This window comes from Kogia breviceps, chromosome 13, assembly GCF_026419965.1.
Source record: "Kogia breviceps isolate mKogBre1 chromosome 13, mKogBre1 haplotype 1, whole genome shotgun sequence".
In the NCBI taxonomy this organism is placed as follows: Eukaryota; Metazoa; Chordata; class Mammalia; order Artiodactyla; family Physeteridae; genus Kogia; species Kogia breviceps.
The window spans coordinates 73,932,383-73,955,859 of NC_081322.1; the positions used below are offsets into that span (position 1 = coordinate 73,932,383).

Genomic DNA, 23,477 nt, shown 5'->3' on the forward strand with positions numbered 1-23,477 from the left:
AACCAAATATATACGTATATATAATAACCATTTAGACAATTGGATGAATGCTTATTTTGATTTTTAATTTGTGGTACAGTATTATAAAATAAAAGATTTTAGTGGATCTAGTCTTTGTTTCTGCTTATCTGTCATTACATATGTCTTCCTGATTATTCTTCATTAACTGGTAGGTTTATTATGTTATTTTTTTCCTTAAATATTTCTTTTTCCCCTATTGCTTGGCATTACTAAGTATTAACAGTTTTATTAAAAAATGCAGGACATTTGGTCTTGTCTGAAACACTCATAAGACATTTGGTCCATGCCAAAAGTTTCTTTAAATTTAGTCCTATCAGGCTTCCCTGGTGGCACAGTGGTTGAGAATCCGCCTGCCGATGCAGGGGACACGGGTTCATGCCCCGGTCCGGGAAGATCCCACACGCCGCGGAGGGCTGGACCCGTGAGCCATGGCCACTGAGCCTGTGTGTCCAGAGCCTGTGCTCCGCAACGGGAGAGGCCACAACAGTGAGAAGCCCGCGTACCGCAAAAAAAAAAAAAAAAAAAAAAAAAAAAAAAAAAAAAAATTTAGTCCTATCCAAAATGTCCATGAGCATATTTGGTCTATGCAAAATGGTTTTGGACAGGACCCAATATCAGAAACCTTTTGGTGTGGACCAAATGTCTTATGGTTGTTTTAGACAGGACTGAATGTCTGCTCACCCTGAGGATCATGTCTGAACTCAAAGATCATGTCTGTATTCAATGACTCTGCTCCCAACCAAATAGCCTTGCCTTCTGCAGCTCCTCTTCAGGAGTTGTGATGGTGCTTATCTGGACAAAAACCATGAGTGTAGCTGTGCAGGAAGTATCTGTCCTGTGTCACGGGTCAGGTAAATTGCTGGTTTACTCCAGAAACAAAGATGACTGGTAAGGGTTAGGTAGATATCAAAGCTCTAGCTAGGTGAGCAGTAGAAAAATTGAGACTAAAGGTATCTAAGATAGGAAGATTGCAACATTTTTAAAAGAATACATTGGAGTTCAGAATTAGAAAGTAAGATAAATTGATACCAAGAAATATTCAGTGTAGCCTGTAATTTGGATTTGCCTTACAGTGGATTCATGTGTACATAAAAGGGCAAATGTCAGATTAATAAGTGAATATTTCTACATATAAAAAATATCTTTGCAGATTGTTTATATGTAATCTTTCCTTTTGGTTTTTCTTCGTTTTAATTTCAGATACTTTGTTTTCTCGTGTAGTTTTGGACATAGCCACAATAAACGTGAATTTTCCAAGAAGACCTTTGTGATAGTGAGTGACCATTTTTTAATAAAACTGTTAAAACTTAGTAATGCCAAATATTAGGAGAACCATATATGCAATAATCATTATAGGTAGGAAAGGATATGAATATTTGCATCTATGACATGGTCTTTTGTGATCTAATATATTGAGTTGACATTCTTACATTATGATTTGTTCATTGTAAGATAACTTTAATTCTTGTTAAAGTAGTGAATACATTGTGTTAAATAATAATAGCCACCATCTGGTTAGTCTACAGTTTTAATTCTCACCACCATTCTGCAAGCTAGACTAGATAGCATTTTATAGAGAAATTTGAGAGGTGTAATAATTCTCCGCAGATCCCAGCAACTAATTATGGAACTGGCATGGTCTTGAAAGTAGGTGTCTTAATTCTCGCTGTGCCTCATATGTTCCCGTGGCACCTAAACAATAACAATGGATAGAATAACAACAAAATACCCACTCAAGCTTCTTCTCCGGAAGTTTGGCTTTAGTAAATCTGCAGTACAGCCAGAATTCTGATACCACCAGGATTGAGAACTACTTGCTCTGAAACTTGTGTTCTTTCCACACTAATATCTCTTGATTGTATATAAGCAATATTCATTACTTAAAATTTAATTTTAAACTTTCTGTTATTATGAAGAAATGATTTGTTATAAAAATTTTCCCTATAGGGCTTTTTTAGTGTTAAGACCCTTCAGGGTCGGCTGCAGCCCAGTACTTACTACCCTTTCCAAAGGAAAAGGGAAATAAATCAGTAGTAACCTTGGAAAAAAAAAAAAAAAAACTTCTCTGAGCCTCAGAATTATCATCTGTGAAACATGGATAACAAACATTTATTTATTTTTGTCCGTGCCACGTGGCTTGTGAGTTCTCAGTTCCCCAACCAGGGATTGAATCCAGGCCCCAGCAGAGAAAGCCCAGAATCCTAACCCCTAGGCCACCAGGGAACTCCTGGGATAACAAACTTCTAAAGTTACTGTGAGGATTTAAGACACGGTGGCTAAAACTTAGTAGATACTCAGTAAGTGGTTCTTATTTTTAAGAAAATATATTTATCATCTTAGCTAGAAGTAAAATGACTATATTAATACTGTCATAAAAAGTACAGTTTTGTCTAGAATAGTGTCACACACAGAGTAAGAGTAAAACCTTTCTTGATCTCCATGTAACTGACTTTCTGCATTTACAGACACTTTTAAAAAAAATCTATTTAGTTTTTCATATTTTATTTTCTTATTTGGTTGCACCGGGTCTTAGTTGTGGCAGGCGGGCTCCTTAGTTGCGGCATGCATATGGGGGCTAGTTCTCTGACCAGGGATCGAACCCAGGCTCCCTGCATTGGGAGCTCAGGGTCTTAACCGCTCAGTGTCACCAGGGAAGTCCCTACAGACACTTTTCATTCTCTGTGAATAAATATTGATAGATGCCCACAGCATACTGAAGTTTGAACACCAGTAGGCTATTTTCCAGGAGGCCCAAATTAGTAAAGGTGTTTGCATATTCTTTACTTACCATGAATCTGTTTTGTGTATTCACAAATCTGTTTGTGCCTTTTATATTTGATATTATAATCAAGTAATTCACTTTAATAATATATGATGATAATGATGAAATGTGAATGTAAATAGTGTTTTTAAAAATATAAAAATCCAAAATAGATACTTTGGAAAGACTTCATGAAGGTTAATCAGTTAAAATTTCCTGTCTGATGCTGTATGGATGAGAAAGCAGTAGATGACTGGAAAAGACATAATAAGACTGTGCGAATGTTGCACTTAGTTTGCACTTCCAGTATCTTTAAAATGCCATTAAAAAAATTAAACTGCAAATCTTATACCCGGGTAGTTACAGCTATGTTTTATTTAAGAAAAACAATTCTGAACCCTAAGTAATAGATCCACACTTAAAGAAAATAATCTTTGGCGAATATCACAAGATTAGCAGAATTGTATATGTTTTATGAAAAAATAGGTAAGTAGAATTTTTAATCCTCTACAGTAGCTTACATTTTTAATTAGTTAATCCTGATCTGGTCAGATAAGAGAAATTTTACTCCATGTATATAAGGTGTGAATATAGAATATGCAATATTAGTTGCTGGTGCCAGAAAGAATTTTAACTGGAAAGATTAGAATTGCTTAGAAATTAGTAATTTCTTAGACTTACTTAGAAATTAGTAATTTCTTACACTTACTTAGAAATTAGAAATACTGGCTAAAAGGTGAAGGTCTCTGCTGTCATCTGACAAAAGAAATGGATGAACAGAAATGTAGACCTATCTTTGGCCTATCAGGGTGTGATGTGGCACTACTAAGTGCCAATAGTAGCAATTTCAAATGTAGCTTCATGTAGTTGCATTTGGGCAATTGATGTAGCAAAAATACTACTACTGATATTAATAAGAGTGATAAAAACTGACGTATTTAAAGAGTAGGATACTATAGGCTAAACATGTTCAATTAGTCTACTAGTTTATAAAATAATAGAAGAGTTAATTGCTAGTAATGAAATAAAAGCCATTGAAAATAAATATCACCTAGAAAGACTTCTAGAAATCAAAGGGGAAAATATTTATATAGAAAATAGGAATTTAACCTTTTGGTGCAATTATTTTTTGGAAGAAGTCAGAGGAACACATCCATACAAATTTCAGAATCTTGGATGTAGCCCCTCTAGATTTTTATTTTATTATATACAGCAGGTTCTTATTAGTCATCAGTTTTATACACATCAGTGTATACATGTCAATCCCAATCTCCCAATTCATCACACCACCATCCCCCCGCTGCTTTCCCCCCTTGGTGTCCATACGTTTGTTCTCTACATCTGTGTCTCTATTTCTACCTTGCAAACCGGTCCATCTGTACCATTTTTCTAGATTCCACATATATGAGTTAATATATGATATGTGTTTTTCTCTTTATGACTTAACTTCACTCTGTATGACAGTCTCTAGATACATCCATGTCTCTACAAATAACCCAATTTCGTTCCTTTTTATGGCTGAGTAATATCCCATTGTATATATGTACCACTTCTTCTTTATCCATTTGTCTGTTGATGGACACTTAGGTTGCTTCCATGACCTGGCTATTGTAAATAGTGCTGCAATGAACATTGGGGTGCATGTGTCTTTTTGAATTATGGATTTTTCTGGGTATATGCCTAGTAGTGGGATTGCTAGGTCATATGGTAATTCTATTTTTAGTTTTTTAAGGAACTTCCATACTGTTCTCCATAGTGGCTGTATTAATTTACATTCTCACCAACAGTGCAAGAAGGTTCCCTTTTCTCCACACCCTCTCCAGCATTTGTTGTTTGTAGATTTTTCAGATGATGAGGTGCAATTATTTTTAATTAAGAAGAACCATAGGGCATGTACTAATAGAATATAGAAATAGTCTATTCACTTGAATGTGACTTTGTATAAAGAGGGCTATAGTTTTATTAAATCCCATCAAATTTTATTTTTAGATTTAACTTTTTATTTTCAATTAATATTAACTAGTGAAAATATTAGTGCAGCAGTGTGTTAAAATGCCTAACTTATCTCAAGTTTATGAAGGTAAAAAGCAGATAACAACACCTGGCATGTAGTAAGTTCTGTAAGTATTTGGGGTTTTTTGTTTGTTTTTTTTTTTCTCAGCACAACTTACCAATTAAGAGTATAGACTCTGGAGCTAGAATGCTTATTCACATTTAATTTCTGCTATATTTTCTAGTTGTATGACTTGAGACAAGTTAATTTCTCTGTGCTTCAGCTTTCTTATCTGTTTATATGGGGGAAATTACATATTCTTCATGGTTGTGAGGATTAAATGAATTAATCTATATGACAAGTTTACTATAATGCTTAACATAGAAAATGCTGTGCTTTTCCTCTTATATGCAAATTAATGGATATTTACATATTAATCTGTGTTCAAGCATATTATAAAAGATTTTTACATTCATTGGTGATATAACCTGTCACAATTACAAACATAGTTATGTGGTTCTTCATTATATTTTTAGCTTACACTATTTAAAAAATGACACTACAGGAATGAAAGGTGCCAGTAAGAAGATTGTACCTAAAAGCAATATTCTAAAATGACATTTGTCTACTTTTCAGGTTTGTTTCTTGACCTCAGCAAAATTGGAAGCGCTACAGATCAACTCCCTTTTCTCTTTTTACTTTAAGGGAAAGAAAAAGACTTGGGCCAGAGTAAAGTATATTAAATATATGTAGCTTGGTTCTGTATATTGCTGTTTTTAATTGTTTTTTTCTAGAAGGGACAGTTGTCTTATTTCTGTTAGACCTGAAATCTGAAAATTCTGATTATCAACAGGAACTAGCTGATTAGATTGCTGTGTAATCACCTAACTCTAAATCTCAACCTTAGTAAATAGCCTGTATCGGGTCATTGAAATATTTAAGTCTATTATATAACTTATCAATTGCTATAAAAAAGCTCACACATACCATAAACTCCTTAATGAAACTAATGACAGCTTTGGTCGTCCAGGAGTAGAATGTTATTGCCAACATGACAGTGGAGCTGCAGTAATCCAGCTCCAGTTCCTGATTAATGAGGTTAGTGAATTGTTTTAATCTCACCTGCTTATGTATGAAATAGGGCCACATCCCGTCTTTCAGAATTCTTGCATGCAATTATATTTAAATATTTGAACAAAAATGAATTTCTTGTAGGTCAGAGCTAATAGTAATTCACTTTAAGGCATCATCACAGACAGTTACATAAATAATGTAAGATGTTTCTCAAAACAGTGTTGAAAATAGAATGGCATAAGGTAGATCTTTTTGGTACAGTGTGCTGCATTTAAATTTTATTTCAAGAATATTGAAAGTTATGTAACATATAAAAATCTACATTAAAGTTATTTCAAAGATTGACCTTATTATAAATGACAAATTGTATTTCTCCAGTGGGTTGTTTTGAAATACATCCAGGAAACCAAAATCCATTAGAAACTGGTTATTGTCCAAAGTTCTTGTTGTGTCACTTATTGGTTGAAGTAATTGATGCCTTTCTTTCTGATAGAGTGTAAAGTTTGGAAGGAGCTAGAGATACATCATTTTATTAGCAGAGTAAACAGTGTGTTTGCAGGTTTTAAAAAAGTATGAGCAGCTCTGACAGTAGATGTTTACTGCAAGTAGTGACAGGTAGGAGAAGCTAGAGGGAAAAGGTAGAAGCTAGAAAAGCTAGAAGAAAAATTACTCTAGAAAAGATTCTGCTGTATTTAGATGTGAGGATAGTTTGTGGGCATTCTTTTTGCCCCTAAGTCCTTGGGTTTCATGGAATAAATTTCTAGATGTATATGAGAGAAAAAAAAATACTCGATACTTTCGGCTTTTGAAAAATCTTTTCTTTATATCAGAGGATTTAAGAGAGGCAGTATTGATGTAAAGAGTTAAAGAGGGTAATATAAAAATTTTAGTAAAACTATGATCCAAATGATATGCAGTAGTATAGGTTTTTCAGGGTCAGAGGAAGTGTTTAAAAACTTTAGTTTTCTGTGTAGGGCTGAATAATAGACATTGTAAAATGTTAAAATACACACATAAAAATATCACAGTGTAGAAAGTTGTTGAATCCATATGTGAGATTATTTTTCCTTTTTTTTTTTTTTTAACATCTTTATTTGAGTATAACTGTTTTACAATAGTGTGTTAGTTTCTCCTTTACAACATATGTTCCCATAACTCTTCCCTCTATTGTCACCCTCCCTCCCACCCTCCCTATCCCACCCCTCTAGGTGGTCACAAAGCACAGAGGTGATCTCCCTGTGCTATGCAGCTGCTTCCCACTAGCTATCTAATTTACATTTGGTACTGTGTATATGTCCCTGCCACTCTCTCACATCGTCACAGCTTACCCTTCCCCCTCCCCATATCCTCAAGTCCATGCTCTAGTAGGTCTGTGTTTTATTCCCATCCTACCATATTTTTCCTTTTTTTAAAAAAAAATTTATTATGAAATAATTAGACTGGCAATTAGTTTCAGAATAGAGAGGGCCTATGTACCCTTCCCCCATTTCCCCCAATAGTAACATTTTATGTAACAATAGCAAAATATTAAACCATGAGAAAGACATCAATACAATCCTCTTAACTAGACAACAGACTTTATTTACATTTCACCACCAGTTTCTACATGCACTCATTGTGTGTATGTGTGTATAGTTTCATGCAGTTTTATTCCCTACATACATTTCATGTAATGACCAGCAAGAACAAGGTTACAGATCAGTCCCATCACCATGAAGGAATGCCCTCTTTATAATTAATTGCACCCCCTCCTGCTCTCAGTCCCCAATCCCTGGCAACCACTAACCTATTCTCCATCTTTATACTTGTGTTGAGATTTTTTTTTTTTAAGCAGTATGAGCCAATGTAAATAACACATTGCAAATAGATTACTTATACACCTAAATTTTAGAAATCTTCACTAGTTGATGCTCTTATTATTCATAACACAAGCTGCGTTTCTATAGAATTTATCATAAAGTTCTTTGATATGACTGTTATTTTACATGCTTAACTGTTACATTTTTAAGTACTTAAAAATGACAGTTTAAAAAAAAATGACAGTTTTAAAAAATGCTTAGCAGAATATGAATATTTACATGGTGATGGCTATGGGAATCTGACAATTGGGCAAAGCTATTTGCTTTCAGTTTTGGAAAACCACATGTAGGTAAGTGAGACACCTTAGGCGGTCAGCTGTGATTGCCATATTGGCTCCACATCTTCTCTTCTTCCTTGAAATACAAAGATGGGGCAAACATCTTGAGAAAGAAGATGACCTGGTCTGAAACTGGTAGAAGTAAGAATGAAAAGTACAAATCTTTGATACTCTGAATCCTTTTAGTTTCTCTGCTTCAAAGTGATAGAGATAAGAGGATGCTTTCTAGTGCAAGGAAGAGTAGTATGTGGGCTTCCTGTATTTCTGTTTTCCAATAGTCATGTTGTAGCAATAGGAGTTACACAGTAGAGTAGCCCTCATAGAATTTCAAATTGGAAAGGACTTGGAGAGATCATTTAATGTAAATCTTGTCTTCAGAGCTATTTTATTTCTCTTAGATAAATGAGAAACTCTCCTATTTTAAAAGAGGGAAATTTTAAGGTTTCTTATAATAACCTAAAGGACTGGAATTGCAAATCTTTTTTGAAATTAAAGTTCTTCATGTTGCATCTTTTATCTTATTCTCTCAGTGTAGATGAGGAGTATCTCCCTCTTTTGAGGAAAAACATTCATATGTCTTAATAAATCAGCCTTAGCCTATAGATTCTTAATCGTATTCACACATCAGAAACACCTCTGGAGATTTTTTAAAATACACCTGCGATGGTCCTTGCTCTGAAATTTCTGATTTTTCAGGTCTGGGGTGAGACTGAGCCCCTTGCATGATTCTCACATACTGCCAGAGGTTTTCTTCTCCAGACTTAATAGTATTTAATAGTATCAGCTGTTTTAACTTTCTAAATTAGTAAGATTTTTCAGCCCTTTGGACATTGAAATTATACAGTGCTGAATGCTATTTTTGTTTTCCATATCATTCTAGTGGTAGAATTATGATCCAAGCAGAGTGCACTCGTAAGGATTTGTTTTAAGCCAAATAAAATGGGAAGGTTACTTCATATATAGTCAAGGAAGGATGAACTATAGGGACCAAGTAACTTATAGTCTGACTTCTAATTTTACATAACTAGTTATCAATTATAACTATATCTAACTAGATCCTAGTACACTTTTAGTTTATAAGGTATTAAATTATACTTTAAATTGTTGAAGTTGAAACGTAATTTTTGTACGTATGTATACACATAATACACCCTTTTACATCTGCTGTTTAGAATTTGGGTGAGGCAAATGTTTCTCAGAACTAAATCTATTGGCAGAGAGTTTTGAAATTTGGGAAGATTTTTTTGGTAGCATTAACGTTTGTAAATGTATTCTATATAAAATATATTACACTTTATTTTTAAGGGAGCTCTTGTGAGTGCCTTGGCTGATGACACCTTACATTTATGGAATTTACGTCAAAAGAGACCTGCCATACTACATTCACTTAAATTTTGCAGAGAAAGGTAAGAATTTTCTCAGTTATTTTATATATGTATATGTTATTTGCTATTCTTTTTTGAAAGTTTTTGCTTTGAATTTTATCCTTTAATTTCATTTTTTTGTGATGGATTTTATGCACAATCTGAAAACTAATTCAAAAACTTCAAAGCATATACAATAAAAAGCAAGTTTCCTTCCTTTCCAGACTCATCTTGCTCTCCAGAGGTACCCACATAAATTTCTTTTGTGTCCTTCTAGACATACTTACAGTCTGTATACATAAGCAAAAATCTCTCCATATAGCTATTTTATTTGCATAAAAGGAAAGGCATTACATATTCTTTCTGTAACTTGTGTTTACTTAGCAATATATCTGATAGGTCATTTCATATTGGTATATTTAAATCTTCTTTAGTCATTTTCATAACTACATGATATTTCATTGTATCAAAGTGCCATATTTTATTCCGTCAGTCTTCATCAATTGACTGGACATTTCATATATCCAGGATTGGATTTGATATAAATGGACACATATCATTTTCAGTCTGCTGTTCATTATGCTCTGTGATGTTACATATATTTCTTTGTCCACTTACGCAAGTATATCTGTAAGGTAAATTTGTAGACATGGAACGACTTGGTCAAAGAAATCTCTCACATGACCTGAATTTTGTGCTTTGATTGGAAAGGCCATTTTCACTCCAATTTTATTAAACGTTCTCTCATATTTTTTATAGTGTTCTTATAGCTGCATTTTTATGCTTAAACTTTGATTCATACGGAACTTATTTTGGCATGAACTATGAGTAAGGAATATAGTCCCCCCTCCCCCATTGCTTATGAGATAAATTTTTGGTGTGTGTTTGTGTGTTAAGGTTAAGAAATCTAGGTCTAGCTAGTATCTAAATGCAGTGGAGTTAGTGTCAGGCCATGCCTGTGGGAAGGCAGGCATTAGACTGCCCAATGCATGTCCAAGGATCAGACCATGTCCCTGTTTTGATAAATATCCATCCATTCAGGTTGTATAAACTGACCAGTCTGTTTGTGAGCCTGGGCTCCTGCCCACAGTGGCTTTCCAAAGTAGGCAAGCTAAAGAGGCTGCTCGAAATATAGCAATCCAGACTTTTCTAGCCAATGCCAGGGCATGTCTACATTGTATGCCAGGCCAGAGCTGGCAGGGGGTCAGTAGCAAAGTTTCCTATTGGGTTACATCTTGTCTGGGAAGATAAATCATCTAAGTGGCTTGGAATCGTGGTTCTGCTTCTAGGAGAAGTAGAAGGAGGGGTTAATGGAAGGGGGGAGGGATGAGATAGGGGAGGAAAAGCAAGCAAAAAGTCAAGGTTCATACTTTTCTGCCTGATGGGAGTAGGGCTATCTCACCTTGCTGGGCAGAGTTTCTTTGTCTGTTTGCCAGTGGGATCTCAAGGGGAGCCCTCCATTAGCCTCAGATGCCATACCGGCTGGTGGAAATAGTGGTGGGCATCTTAGTCCCAGTACATATCTTCTTGCCGTCAGTCTCATACTGGAAATGGAAGTGTAGATCTAGCAGAGTTGTTGTCAACCTGGTGCATTTTTACCCGCCAGAGGGCATTTGACAATGTCTGGAGACATTTTTTTATACAGTTTGGAGTTGGGGGTGGGCGAGCAGTGCTAATGACATCTAGTAGATAAAACCAGGGCTACTGTCAAATATGTTACAAATCGCAAGACAGCCCCCCATCCCATAACAAAGAATTATCTGGGCTTCCCTGGTGGCGCAGTGGTTGGGAGTCCGCCTGCCGGTGCAGGAGACGCGGGTTCGTGCCCCGGTCCGGGAGGATCCCACGTGCCGCGGAGCGGCTGGGCCCGTGAGCCGTGGCCGCTGGGCCTGTGCGTCCGGAGCCTGTGCTCCACAACGGGAGAGGCCACGACAGTGAGAGGCCCGCGTACCGCAAAAAAAAAAAAAAAAAAAAAAAAAGAATTATCTGGTCCAAAATATCAATAGTGTCAAAGTTAAGAAAACCTGTGCTCTAGCACATCAGAGTGGTGTCATTTGATCGGTGTAGTGCTGTAGAAGTTCTCTTAAACCACCATCCACTGAAGGGTTTCTTCCAGGATGTAGAATTCTAGTAGAAGAATATTTCTGATAACTCATTCTCTGGTGGCATGCCCATATTCGGTCACTGAGACACAGGATTGTGGCAATATGTGGTCCAAGTTCACAAACATACACTGCAGGTTATCATGGTAATCTTCAGGAAGGATCAAACCTCAAGGAGTTCCAGAGTGGTCAGAGTCCCATGATTGTCTGGTACATAGTCAGTCTCCTCTATAGCACCCCTAAGGATGGTCTCCAAGAAATTCTGATAAATGTGGATAAGGAACAGTAAGCTAGTCTCTGAGGTACCTGTAGGCACATATCTTGGCAAATAGAAGGCACCTTTGTGTGAAATACAAAAAAGTAGCCCTTCTTGGTGGATGCAGCTTCAGAGTCCACCCACCACTCCCCTCCTTGGTTGGGTGCTGTTATGCAGGGCACAGCCTGTATGATTGTATGAGGTGATCCTAAAAGTTACAAATGAAATGAACTGATGGAGTTCCCAGTTTTGAGTTCTGTAATACACTTTACCCACCTCACCAGCAAAAACTAGTTGATTCTGTTCAAAGTTGAGCTTCTCCTCGGCCTTTATTAGGACAACAAGAAACTGTAGCATGAGTAACTTGGTCCTTGAATATCTTCTTTGGATGAAATCCTCTAGGATGGCTACAAACTTGTTTGGCAGCTTTTGTACTTGCGTGCTAAGAAATGGACCCGATGCCTCATGGATGAACCTTGTTATATTCTCTCAAGACTAAAGTTCAGATTTCCTCAAATGGCAAGAACGAGAGAGATGGCATTTGGGAGGAGCCTACGTTTCCTCAGCACCTGGTTACAGGTTGGGAGGGGAAGGCATAGCGGAGGCTTTCCCCGAGGTCTAGCAACCTGCCTGTGGTGGCAAGGCTTATTCTGCCCCTCACCCTGAGCTCGCTGTCATTCACGACTTTTCCTAATGCCCTGTAATCAGTACTCTGATGGAAGCCTTCTGTTGGAGCAGCTGCCCCAGGCGGGGGAGGGATAGAAGCCTGTCACTTCCTGCCCATCCTTCCATCCCTCTCATTTGTACAAATCCATTCTTTTCTTTACACAACTGCCTTGCATTCAGTTTTTATATCTGTATCAGGATAGTCTGGTGTTATGCTGTGGTAACAAAATACTCAAAATCTGAAAGACTTAAAAGAGCAACAGTTTATTTTTACTTATGCTGTATGTTCTTTGTGGATTTGCTGGAACTCTCTTCCTTTTCATTATCAGTTTTATTCCAGAATCCTGGCTGAGGAACAGCCAGTCTTTACAATTACCAGTCGCTGTAGCGGAGAGAAAAAGAATATGGTGAGGCATGTTTTGGCTCTTAAAGCTTCTGCCTGGAAGTGATACTATCTCTTCCACTCTCATTTCTTGGCCCAGAGCAAGTCACGTGGCCATCCCTAGTTTTACTCATCTAACCAAGAAGAAAAAGAGCTAGAATATTTATGAATACTTGTAATAACTACCACACAGCTTATTTTTATTTTTTTATTGTTGTCATTGAAGTACAATAAGCAATAGCCTAGTTAGTTTTCCCCTCATTCCACAGTGGATTTGGGCTAACTTAATAGTTAAGTTACTCTATTTCATTTTTTTGCTATTTGCATTTTTTTTTTTTTTTCGGTACGTGGGCCTCTCACCGCTGTGGCCTCTCCCGTTGTGGAGCACAGGCTCCGGACACGCAGGCTCAGTGACCATGGCTCACGGGTCCAGCCGCTCCGCGGCACGTGGGATCTTCTCGGACCGGGGCACGAACCCGTGTCCCCTGCATTGGCAGGCGGACTCTCAACCACTGCGCCACCAGGGAAGCACGCTATTTGCATTTTTATTTCTGAAACTAGGAAAGGGAGGAGAAATATGAAAATTTTATAAACCAGTTTTATTACATTCTGAACAATTGTTAAGTAATTCAAAGTTTTTATTGTAGTATTGTCTTATTTTAATAATTAAATTCTCATTTTAGTAGAAATTCACATAAATAGAAATTGTAATGATTTAAACTGTATTTTTTCATAATGTAGATTTTTTCTGGTTTTAAAAAAATTGTGCTATAATATACATAACATAAAGTTTACTCTCTTAACCATTTTTAAGTGCACAGTTCAGTAGCGTTCACACTGTTATGCAACCACGTAATGTGGATATTTTGACAGAATTTCACTTTTATGGTTTTTAAGAAAAAAATATAGAAATTGAAGTCTCAAGTCTTGGTTTAACTACATGAATTTAGACGTTACTTCACTGCTTTGTGTGTTGGTTTTGGTAAAAACTGTGAATTTGACAAGTAAAATTCTATCTGGCAGTTGCCTTATCAGAATATGTTCCATTTAGCCTCTATGTTTTTTTTTCCTTTAAAGGAAGTTTAATTGGAGGAAGTTGTGGGTTTATAAGCAACTACAACTGTCAGCTAGTCTTTCTTCATCACCTTGAATTAGCATGACCGATATTCTTATCCATGTTAAATTTTTTTTTTTTTTTTGCGGTACGCCGGCCTCTCACTGTTGTGGCCTCTCCCGTTGCGGGGCACAGGCTCCGGACGCACAGGCTCAGCAGCCATGGCTCACGGGCCCAGCCGCTCCGCGGCATGTGGGATCTTCCAGGACTGTGTCCCCTGCATCGGCAGGCGGACTCTCAACCGCTGCGCCACCAGGGAAGCCCATGTTAAATTTTTGCATAACAGTTTTTAAATAAGAATAAACTATGTATCTGGGCTTTCCTGTTTAGGACTTACTATTCCCTAAGTGAAATTTCAGAGGATAGAATCTTTTCTCCATAAATATATTAGACCCCTGAATTGCTGAGTCTGTTTATTGAAACCAATACATTTCTTTTAAAGGTATGTTTTCTTTTATTCTAACACTCTGATTTACAGTTTATTTACTCTGATTTAAGCTTTTTCATTTGATGATAGATACATCTATTGGTTTAGGGAATAAAATAAGCATGCATGCATTCTAAACTAATGGTTAGGAAAATACTGTATTATATGGATTAATAATAACTCATTAATAATCAAAATTTCATCTTAACAATTATCAATGGAGCATCAATGTCCAAAGTCCTCTAAAGGGGAAAGAAAAAACTGATAAAGGGAGTAATCCATTCAGATAACAACACAGCAGTTGGGAGAGTTGGTGCTTATAAGGTACTTCAGGAACTGACTGCTGCCGTAGCATCAGATTTTCTTAGTAGCATAAATAAAATAATGTAGAAACAAAAACTAATTTGTCCCCTTATATTCTTATTATGATACTACCTAAATACTGTGTTTTGCATATTTATGAGGCTTACAGTTTGCTTAGTCTGCACAAGAACAGGGCATAGCTGTAAAAGAGAATTTAGCTAGATATCGGCCCTCAAAAAGTCTGCACAGGTCTTCCAAAGATTTTGAATTAATTCATTCACATATTTAACAAGAAAAAAAATCATAATCTTGGAACAGATGCTACACCTAGAATTACAGTTTTTGTGGTAATGGCAAAATATTTTTCTTTGAAAGCAGGTTAATGAAAAGTATACAAGCATTAGAAATGAGAATGATTTGGTGAGAGGAAATTCAGGACTGAAACAAAGGAGTGGAATGATATCCAGACTTGTTAGGAAGTCAGGCAGAGGGGTCTACTACTCCAGATTCATTCTAATCCACAAAGAGTTGCTTGTTGATATGGAAATGAGGAGTCACCTTGGGAATTTTAAGTGTAGAGAACCACTGAGACAAAATTTTAAAAAGAAGCAAACATTCTCAGGGTTCAGAGAAAAAAACTGTTTTGATTTGATGACCTTGAGACTGTGAAAGTCAGGAAATGTTGGATAACTTCCTAGAGTAAATTAATAACTAAGAAATCCTGACAAGGGAATTAGAGACAGTCAAAGAGACTGGCCTAGTTGCACAAGGGCTTTATAATGTACTCAGGTATAAAAAGATATGAAAGGAGGAGATACCTGTAACAAATACCTAAAGATGTAGAAATCACTTTGGAATTGGGCAGTGAGCAGAGGAAACATGATAGAGAAGCCTAAATTGTCTTGACAGGCTGTTTGCAGGACTCTGGACTTGGCGACTGCTGCCAGAGAGAGCTCAGAAGGAAGACAGGAGCATGATTTTGGAAATTGGAGGAAGTTACTTGTTATATAGTGGCAGGAAGCTTAAAAGAAGTGTCTCTTGCACAATGTATAAGTGTTAACTTGTATATTTAGCTGAGGAGATTTCCAAGGAAAGGCTTGGAGGTGTGATCTGACTTTTTCTTGCTGCTTTATAGTAAAATGCAAGAGGAGAGAAATAAATTGATGGAAGAATCGTTAGATGAACCAGGACTTGATGATTTGGGAAATTCTTACCCTGATCTATATGGCAAAAGGGAGATTGCTTCTGAAAGTGTGGCATAGGGAAAAACATGAGGGTGTGGCTGAACAACTTTTCACTAAAAATCTTCTATAGACCAAAAGGTCAAAGTGTTTAATCACATAAAGGGCTCTTTTAAGGGATTGCGAATGCCCTACAGATCTTCTCAACCAAATAGCCTGTAGGAAGTTTGAGTATCATTCCTCAGGCCTCTCAGCAGCAGCCTAGCTAGAGAAGGTGTTATCTCCAAAAGATTTGTGGGTGTGACTTTTGCTAATGCAGAAGACCCAGTGAAATGTGTTCAAGACCCACAAGTTTCTTGAGAAAGTTGTACAGCAGAAACATTGCCAGCTGGGACTTAAAGAAACAGAGTACAATGTGAAAGGAGGCTGCATCCGGAATCAGGCCCATAAAAGTACTCAGCTGTAAACAGTTGCTGTCTTTCATGAAAAAGGATGATTAAGAGGGCAGAACTGAGAGCCACAGAGGCTTATTCCCTGGGCTTGAAGCTGATTAAGACAAAGCCCACATTTGCCCACCTGGATTTCTAAACTGTTATGGAGTCCTTTTTACCTTCCACTTTTTTTCATTTTGAACAGGAATTTCTACAGTTGTTATCCTACGCCTGTCCAACCATTGAATGCTTGGAGTGTTGGGGGCAAATAATCTGTCTCTTCAGTTTCATAGGTCCACGGATGGAGTGGAATTTTGCCCAAGATCTATCTATACTGAATGGTAACACTCAGGACCCTAATCTGCAACATATTTAGATGATGAGTTTTGGAATTTTTGAGCTGATATTTTGAGATTTTGGACTTGAATTAATGTTGTGATTGGTTGAGACTTTGGGAATATTGAGATGGGTGAATGGAGGGATTGAATCTTTGGAGGATAAAGGGAAGACTATTAGAGGCAGAATTCTAAGGTGGTCCCCAAGAGTCCTACCCCCTGGTAAACACACATCTTCTCCTAAGTATTCAATTCTAATCAAGGTACTGCTGTGGAGGGATTTTGCAGATGTAATTGAGATCCCAAAGCTGTTGACCTTCATAGAGGGAATGTATCTAATTGGTTTTAGACTTGGATTATCTGACTTAAAATGGCAGCAAGTACATGGAATTGCCCTGCTTGGTTTGGCTTATCTCTGGAATTCAGTTTGGTTTAAGTGTCTCCCAAACTATCAATATATGGGTAACTTGGGTAAGATACAGGTACTCTAATGGACATCTAACTAATATTAGGAGGAAGTGGACTGAAGAGTGCATGGTAGGTAGATAAACAACCAATGTCCACTGTACTTTTCACTGCCTTCAAAATGAAGTTGAAACTTAAATATTTAGCATTCCCTAAAAGATCTTGCAAGATCTGTGACTCTTCTTTTTAATCACCATAATTTTATTTCACTATATTTCTGCCTCTCTTTAATGATTATAATCCAGCCACCCTGACTTTTCAGTTTTTTAATGAACTATCCTCTCTCCCGCATATTTGTATGAGCTTATCTCCCTGCTCAAAGGACACTTAGGATTCTCTTTCCATGGCTAGCTAATGCCTGTTCATCTTTGAAGTCGTGTCATTTCCTTTACAGGTTTTTCTGTAAGTTCCCAAGACTAGGTTTTGTATTACCCCATAGTATGGTGTTCTTTCCCTAAAATAGCACATACCATTCTTACTCTTACTGCCTTGGTTTCTTGATTATCTTCTCGATTACAAAATAAATTGTAAGTATTTTCCTTATTTTATTCTCAGCAGCAGTCTCAATGCCTGACATCTAGTAAATGCTCAAAAAAAAAATGTTTGATTGGTACCACATTGCCATTGCAGAAACAGAGGGGAATCTCTTTTTTCTAGAAGGCATGATCCTCCACAGACTGTGTTAATTACCTGGGAGATAGGTTCTAAGAGGGAGAGTCCTCAAACAGAAAAAAACAAGAGTATTTGCTCCAAACTAACTTTATATATAATCTTTATTCCTCTCACTAATCCAAAACTGGCTAGGTTGTTTGATTACCCTTGGAGTGCTATTTGGTCTTTGGTTCATAGCAGAGCTTTTAAATTTTTTCTTTTTTTGTAAGAAGAGTAAGATGGGAGAGTAGAGCTTTGAGCAGTGTATTTCTTTTTCCTAAACCAGCATGCCTGTGAGGTACAGCAGACTTCCATCTGTAATAATTTGGCAGGGATTTTCAAAATGAAAGTGAAAATTTTATTTTTCATTTTTCTGCCTTACTGTATCAGCAAGTACTTCCAGAACAGTGTTCAATGATATTGTTGATAGCAAATATCTTTTTCTTTGTAATAATTTTTATAATACTGCTTCTAGGGTTTTACTGTTAAGCATAATATAGGATGTAGATTTAAGATAGTCCCCCTATGAGTTGGTGGTCAATTATGGAAGTTAAATTTTAATTGAATGCCTTTATAACATCTTTTTAGATTATCATGTGATTTTTCACTTCTCTTTTCCGTATTGATTTAATCTATGACATTAATAGATTTCCTAACATTAAGCATTCTTGTATGCCTGTGAAATTTTTTGAATAAAGTTGAAAATTATTTTATATTGTTAAATATGATTGTCAATATATTCTTCAGGGTTTTTACTTCTGTTCATGAGATTGACAATAACAGGAAAAAGTTATATTCCAATTTTGGTATCAGCATCCTTCCCTCATATTAAAGAATTGAGTAACTTTTCTGTCTGTCTTTCCTCCCTCCCTTCCTTCCTGTTCTAGGTCAGAGAAATTAATAGAGGAATTATCTATTTTCTGAATATTTTCAGAGTATACTTAAACTTTTTAGGGTTAGAAATTTTTTTGTACATACTTTAAATATGTTGAGTTTCATTTATGGTTATTGATCCTTTTTTTTTTTTTTTTTTTTTTTTTTTTTTTGTGATATGCGGGCCTCTCACTGTTGTGGCCTCTCCCATTGCGGAGCACAGGCTCCGGACGCGCAGGCTCAGCGGCCATGGCTCACGGGCCCAGCCGCTCCGCGGCACTTGGGATCTTCCCGGACCGGGGCACGAACCCGTGTTCCCTACATTGGCAGGCGGATTCTCAACCACTGCGCCACCAGGGAAGCCCCTATTGATCCTTTTTGATTTCCTCTTTCTTGAATAAATTTCATGATTCAGAGTATGATGAATTTCATTAAGATTAGAGGCTTGTATCCCACTGTATTCTTGTGTACTTAAATTTACTTTTGTATTTTCTATATTCCCTTTCTCACTTTGTATTAACATATTTCTAATATGATTTATCAGAAGTTGTTCTATTTCACTGTCTTCCAAATGAAGTAGTTTGTGGATTTATTAATTTTATTCTTACCTCTTATTGATACCTAATTTCTTGATTTTTATCTATCCTTCTCTTTAGTCTAACTTAAAGTTAAAATTTATTTATTGTAATTTGCTTAAAAATAAAAATACTTTTTTAGAGCAATGGGGCGAATAAGATAGAGACAGTGATAAGATAAAGGCAGAGGATGGAGATTTCAGCCCAAGAATTGTAGGGATCTTTTGGGTGGAGAAGACAGGAGAAAACAGTACAATGGGGAGAGAAGTAGTAATCAGAGGCATAAGTGAAGAAAGTTTTGTGGAGCTAAAATATCTTTAGGTTGAAAGGTCTAACTTCTGACATAACCAATAAAATTAGAAATACCTTTTTGAGCTATATTCTAACATTGTCAGCTATGAAAGAACTCAAAAAATATAACATTTATCTGACACTTAAGTCCCCCGCAATACTTATTCTTTCAGACTTTGTTAGGAAGCTGTAAAGTTAGCTGTGTCATAGAAGTGTTAAGAGTAACTGCTAAGATAGAAAATATAGAAAATATGGAAAATATATAATATTAAAACCATTAGAGAAGGAAATGAAGAAAATAAATATGGGTCAGGAAAAGAAATAAAATGATAGAAAGAAAAAGGATGGTTAAAAACTTAGTTCAACTATATCAGTAATGAAAATCATTGTAAATATACTAAAATCATCTGAGATTTTGAGATTGGATTAAAAAACAAAATACATTTATTAAACTGTTTATAAAAGATATACATAAAGCATAATTACTCAAAGTTTGAAAGACAATGGAAGGAAAAGGGAAAAAAAGCACAGATCATGCAACAAAGGTTACAGTGTTCCTAGAAATAACACTAGCAAAAATGTATACGATCTGTGTGGAGAAAATACTAAAACTTTATTGAAGGAATAAAAGAAGATTTAAACAAATGGAGAGCTTCAAAGGAAGGAATACTCAAGTTTTAAAATGTCACTCCTCTCCAAATCTATAAATTCAGTAGTATTTCAATCTAAATTTTAACGCCATTGTTCATTGGACTTAATAAGCTGATCTAAAATTCATTTGGAAATAAGCTGATCTAAAATTCATTTGGAAAAAAGAAAGGCTCAGAGAAACCAGGACAGTTTTGAAAAAGAAAGATGATGGGGCTTATTTTATTAAATATCAAAAATTATTATAAAGGTATAGAAATTAAAATGGTACAGTAATTACAAGAGAAAGAGAAATTAATGAAAACACAGTAAATGGACTCCAGAAACATGTATATGAAGAGAGAGAGATCACACACGGTTGATATATGATAGAGGTGGTATTACAAACAAAAAAGGATGCAATAAACAAAAGATGCTGTGACACTCTTACCTAAATAGGGAAAAGTGGTCCCTACCTCATTAAGTAAAATAAATTGCAAGCCAGTTAAAGATTTAAATGCAAAATGAACACAGAAAAATTAAAACTTAAAAGAAAGTGACACAGGGAATATCTGTAAGACCTGAGCCAGGTGTGCTTAAATAGCATACAAAAAAAACCCACAAGCTAAAAAGGAAAGGATTAAAAGTTCTGTACAACAAACACACTTACCATAAAGTTAAAAGACAAACCCCATCCACCAGGTGCTGATGCATAAGAACACAAGATTCAGAGTAATTTGTACAGTACTCTTTTTAAAAACAATGACTCCCTCCCCACCCCAAATTCATGTTGTCTTATGTGTATTTAATGAACATGGAGAAAAAATATGGAAGAATATGTTGTTCCAGGCTGTTAATATGACTTATGGAAAGAGTAAATTTTAAAGGAGACAAGCGTAATAAAAACTAATAAAAAATGACTGAGATAGTAAGTTTGCATAAATGTACAAATAGGGTAATATTTATGTGTGTGTGTATATATATACACAGAGAGTGAGAAACTTCTTTAATAATCAAGCCATAGACTGGAAGATATATAGAGTATACTTATCCAAACAATAGAGAGCAATCTAATACAGAAATGGAAAAAAATATAGTTAACAGTTGCTGATGAGTCCCAGACTGCTTTTGTTTATCATAGCATTTGTTATATAAAAACACTCTCATCTTCATTCCTCAAGATAGTGTCATTAAAAACAGAACTTTAGGGCTTCCCTGGTGGCGCAGTGGTTGAGAGTGTGCCTGCCGATGCAGGGGACACGGGTTTGTGCCCCGGTCTGGGAAGATCCCACATGCCGCGGAGCGGCTGGGCCCGTTAGCCATGGCCGCTGAGCCTGCGCGTCCGGAGCCTGTGCTCTGCAAAGGGAGAGGCCACAACAGTGAGAAGCCCGCGTACCGCAAAAAAAAAAAAAAAAAAAAAAAAAAAACAGAACTTTAAGAAACCCCCTGTATAACAAGGAACAGTTTGTTTGGGGGTTTTTTTGGATGTTATTTATTATTTCTGTAGTTGACATATACTGTTTTCCTATTTGATACTTACTGTTTTCCTTACTGATACTCAGTTTTTTTGATAGCCATTGATGATGTTACAGTAAGGTCTCATTTCACAAGGAAGGTTAATACCATGATTTATTTGGTATATTTCCAGAAGTTCTTAAATGTTTTGTAAAAATTGAGATGTAATTGATAAAGCATATAGTAAATCAATACAAATGTAAAATGACCTTCAAAAATCTCTGAAGCTTATATTTTGAAATATTTATTACATTGTACTGCTGTGTTATAGATGTGATGAAGATTTTTCTAAAGTAGCTATGACAGTTTATCAGAAAAAGTATGTGGGACTACAAATAAAAAGGAAATCCTTTGAACAGATTTATAAATTGCTTTCAGCTGACTGCTGTTTTAATATATTTCCATGTTCATTAATGCAAACTTAAATTTTCATCTAATAACAGTATAAGGTACAATTAATTTAAGAAAAGTATCTAATACTTGCTTTTTTATTTTCTTTTGCATTAATTCACTTGATAAACATTAAGATTCTGGTTCATGCAAATACTGTCATCAATTCCGGAAAGACATGGAAGTTATAATTGTCTAAGGTAGATGAAATGACTAATTACAATGCAGTAGAAAACGTGATATAATATAAATGTAGTGAAATTTTCTTAATGAAATTTTAAAGATTAACCAGAAAAAGGACATATTACCATGTTTGGGGAATTTTAGATAAAGCATTACAAAGGAGCCCATATGAACAGATTTATAGAGTTAGTAGCAATTTCCCACACTGACAAAGGGGAAAGGGAATTTCCATTATGTTCAGATGTACTAAGTCATAAAGCAGTCTCAGGTGTTTTGGGAACTGTATCTTGTTAGACATTGTTAGGTGTCTAACAATGATAATTTTGAAAACAAGGACAAGGTCTACTTCTTGAAAAGCGTTTTATGCAATTATAAGAAAGTTATTCTTAACCTTTTTCCAACTTTAAATCATTAAATGAATAATGTTGCCTGAACAAGATACATTATAAGTGGGTATTTTTTTGGTTACTATAAACTATCATAGATAAGTAGCAAATAAGGTACATTTCTTTGCTGTATTAGTCAGGGTTCAACACAGGAACAGAAAGCACTGTAGGTATTTTTAGCATAAAGGGATTTAATTCAAGGATATAGCTGTTTATAAAATGTTTGGAAGTGTGCTAGAAGTATTGAGTTTTAGAACGTAATATTCCTGCGGTACGACTGTGTCTCACCATGTGCATCTAAGGAGTAGATCTGGGAATGCTGTATCTGGTCCCCACTGCTATCTCTTAGTGCCTCTTACCTCTCAGGTTTTCATGAACATTCTTGTCAGCAGAAACATCAGCAGGAAGATGGTCTCTGCCTCACTTCTGCTTATAAATCTTAAGCACATCCAGTTAGTAGAAACTTAATTTCATCTAGATTTCCAGTTGTAGGAGTGTCTGGTAAATGTAGGTTTTAGCTTTCTAGCATCTGCAGTACAAGAAGGCATGTAGGAGGATATGGGAGAGGCTGCTGAATATCAGTTGACCAAATCCAGCACACTTTACATCTATAACCCCCTCTCTCAGACATTTGTACCACAGTGTGTCACTAAATATTGCTTCAGAAGCATTATGGTAGAAGGTAGGAAGCCATTAGAGTTTCAAGTAAGATAATGGTGTGTGTGACCTCTCTTGGCTTTGAAAGATAACTCTTAGGGTAGCTTGGACTTGATTTAACAGTCAGTGATAATGGTTTAAGTTAGGGCCAGGCCATGAGGATAGAGAAAGGAATAAGTCAAGAATATCTGATTGGACATAGAGAATGGACTTGAGGACAAGGAGAGGGGGAGGGGTAAGCTGGGACGAAATGAGAGTGTAGCAATGACATATATACACTACCAAATGTAAAATAGATAGCTAGTGGGAAGCAGCCG

At 36.1% G+C, this 23,477-nt stretch overlaps 1 protein-coding gene across 4 annotated transcripts in view; it reads left to right on the forward strand.

Moving 5' to 3' along the window:
• Positions 1–23,477, forward strand: part of STXBP5 (syntaxin binding protein 5) — a 157,836-nt gene that overhangs the window by 20,475 nt on the left and 113,884 nt on the right. For all 4 annotated transcript variants that reach the window (XM_059083446.2, XM_059083450.2, XM_067010979.1 and 1 more), the window contains exons 3-4: positions 5,792–5,873; positions 9,292–9,392. In XM_059083446.2, coding sequence (XP_058939429.1) covers positions 5,792–5,873; positions 9,292–9,392 — 183 coding nt within the window. The remainder of the gene's footprint in view (positions 1–5,791; positions 5,874–9,291; positions 9,393–23,477) is intronic.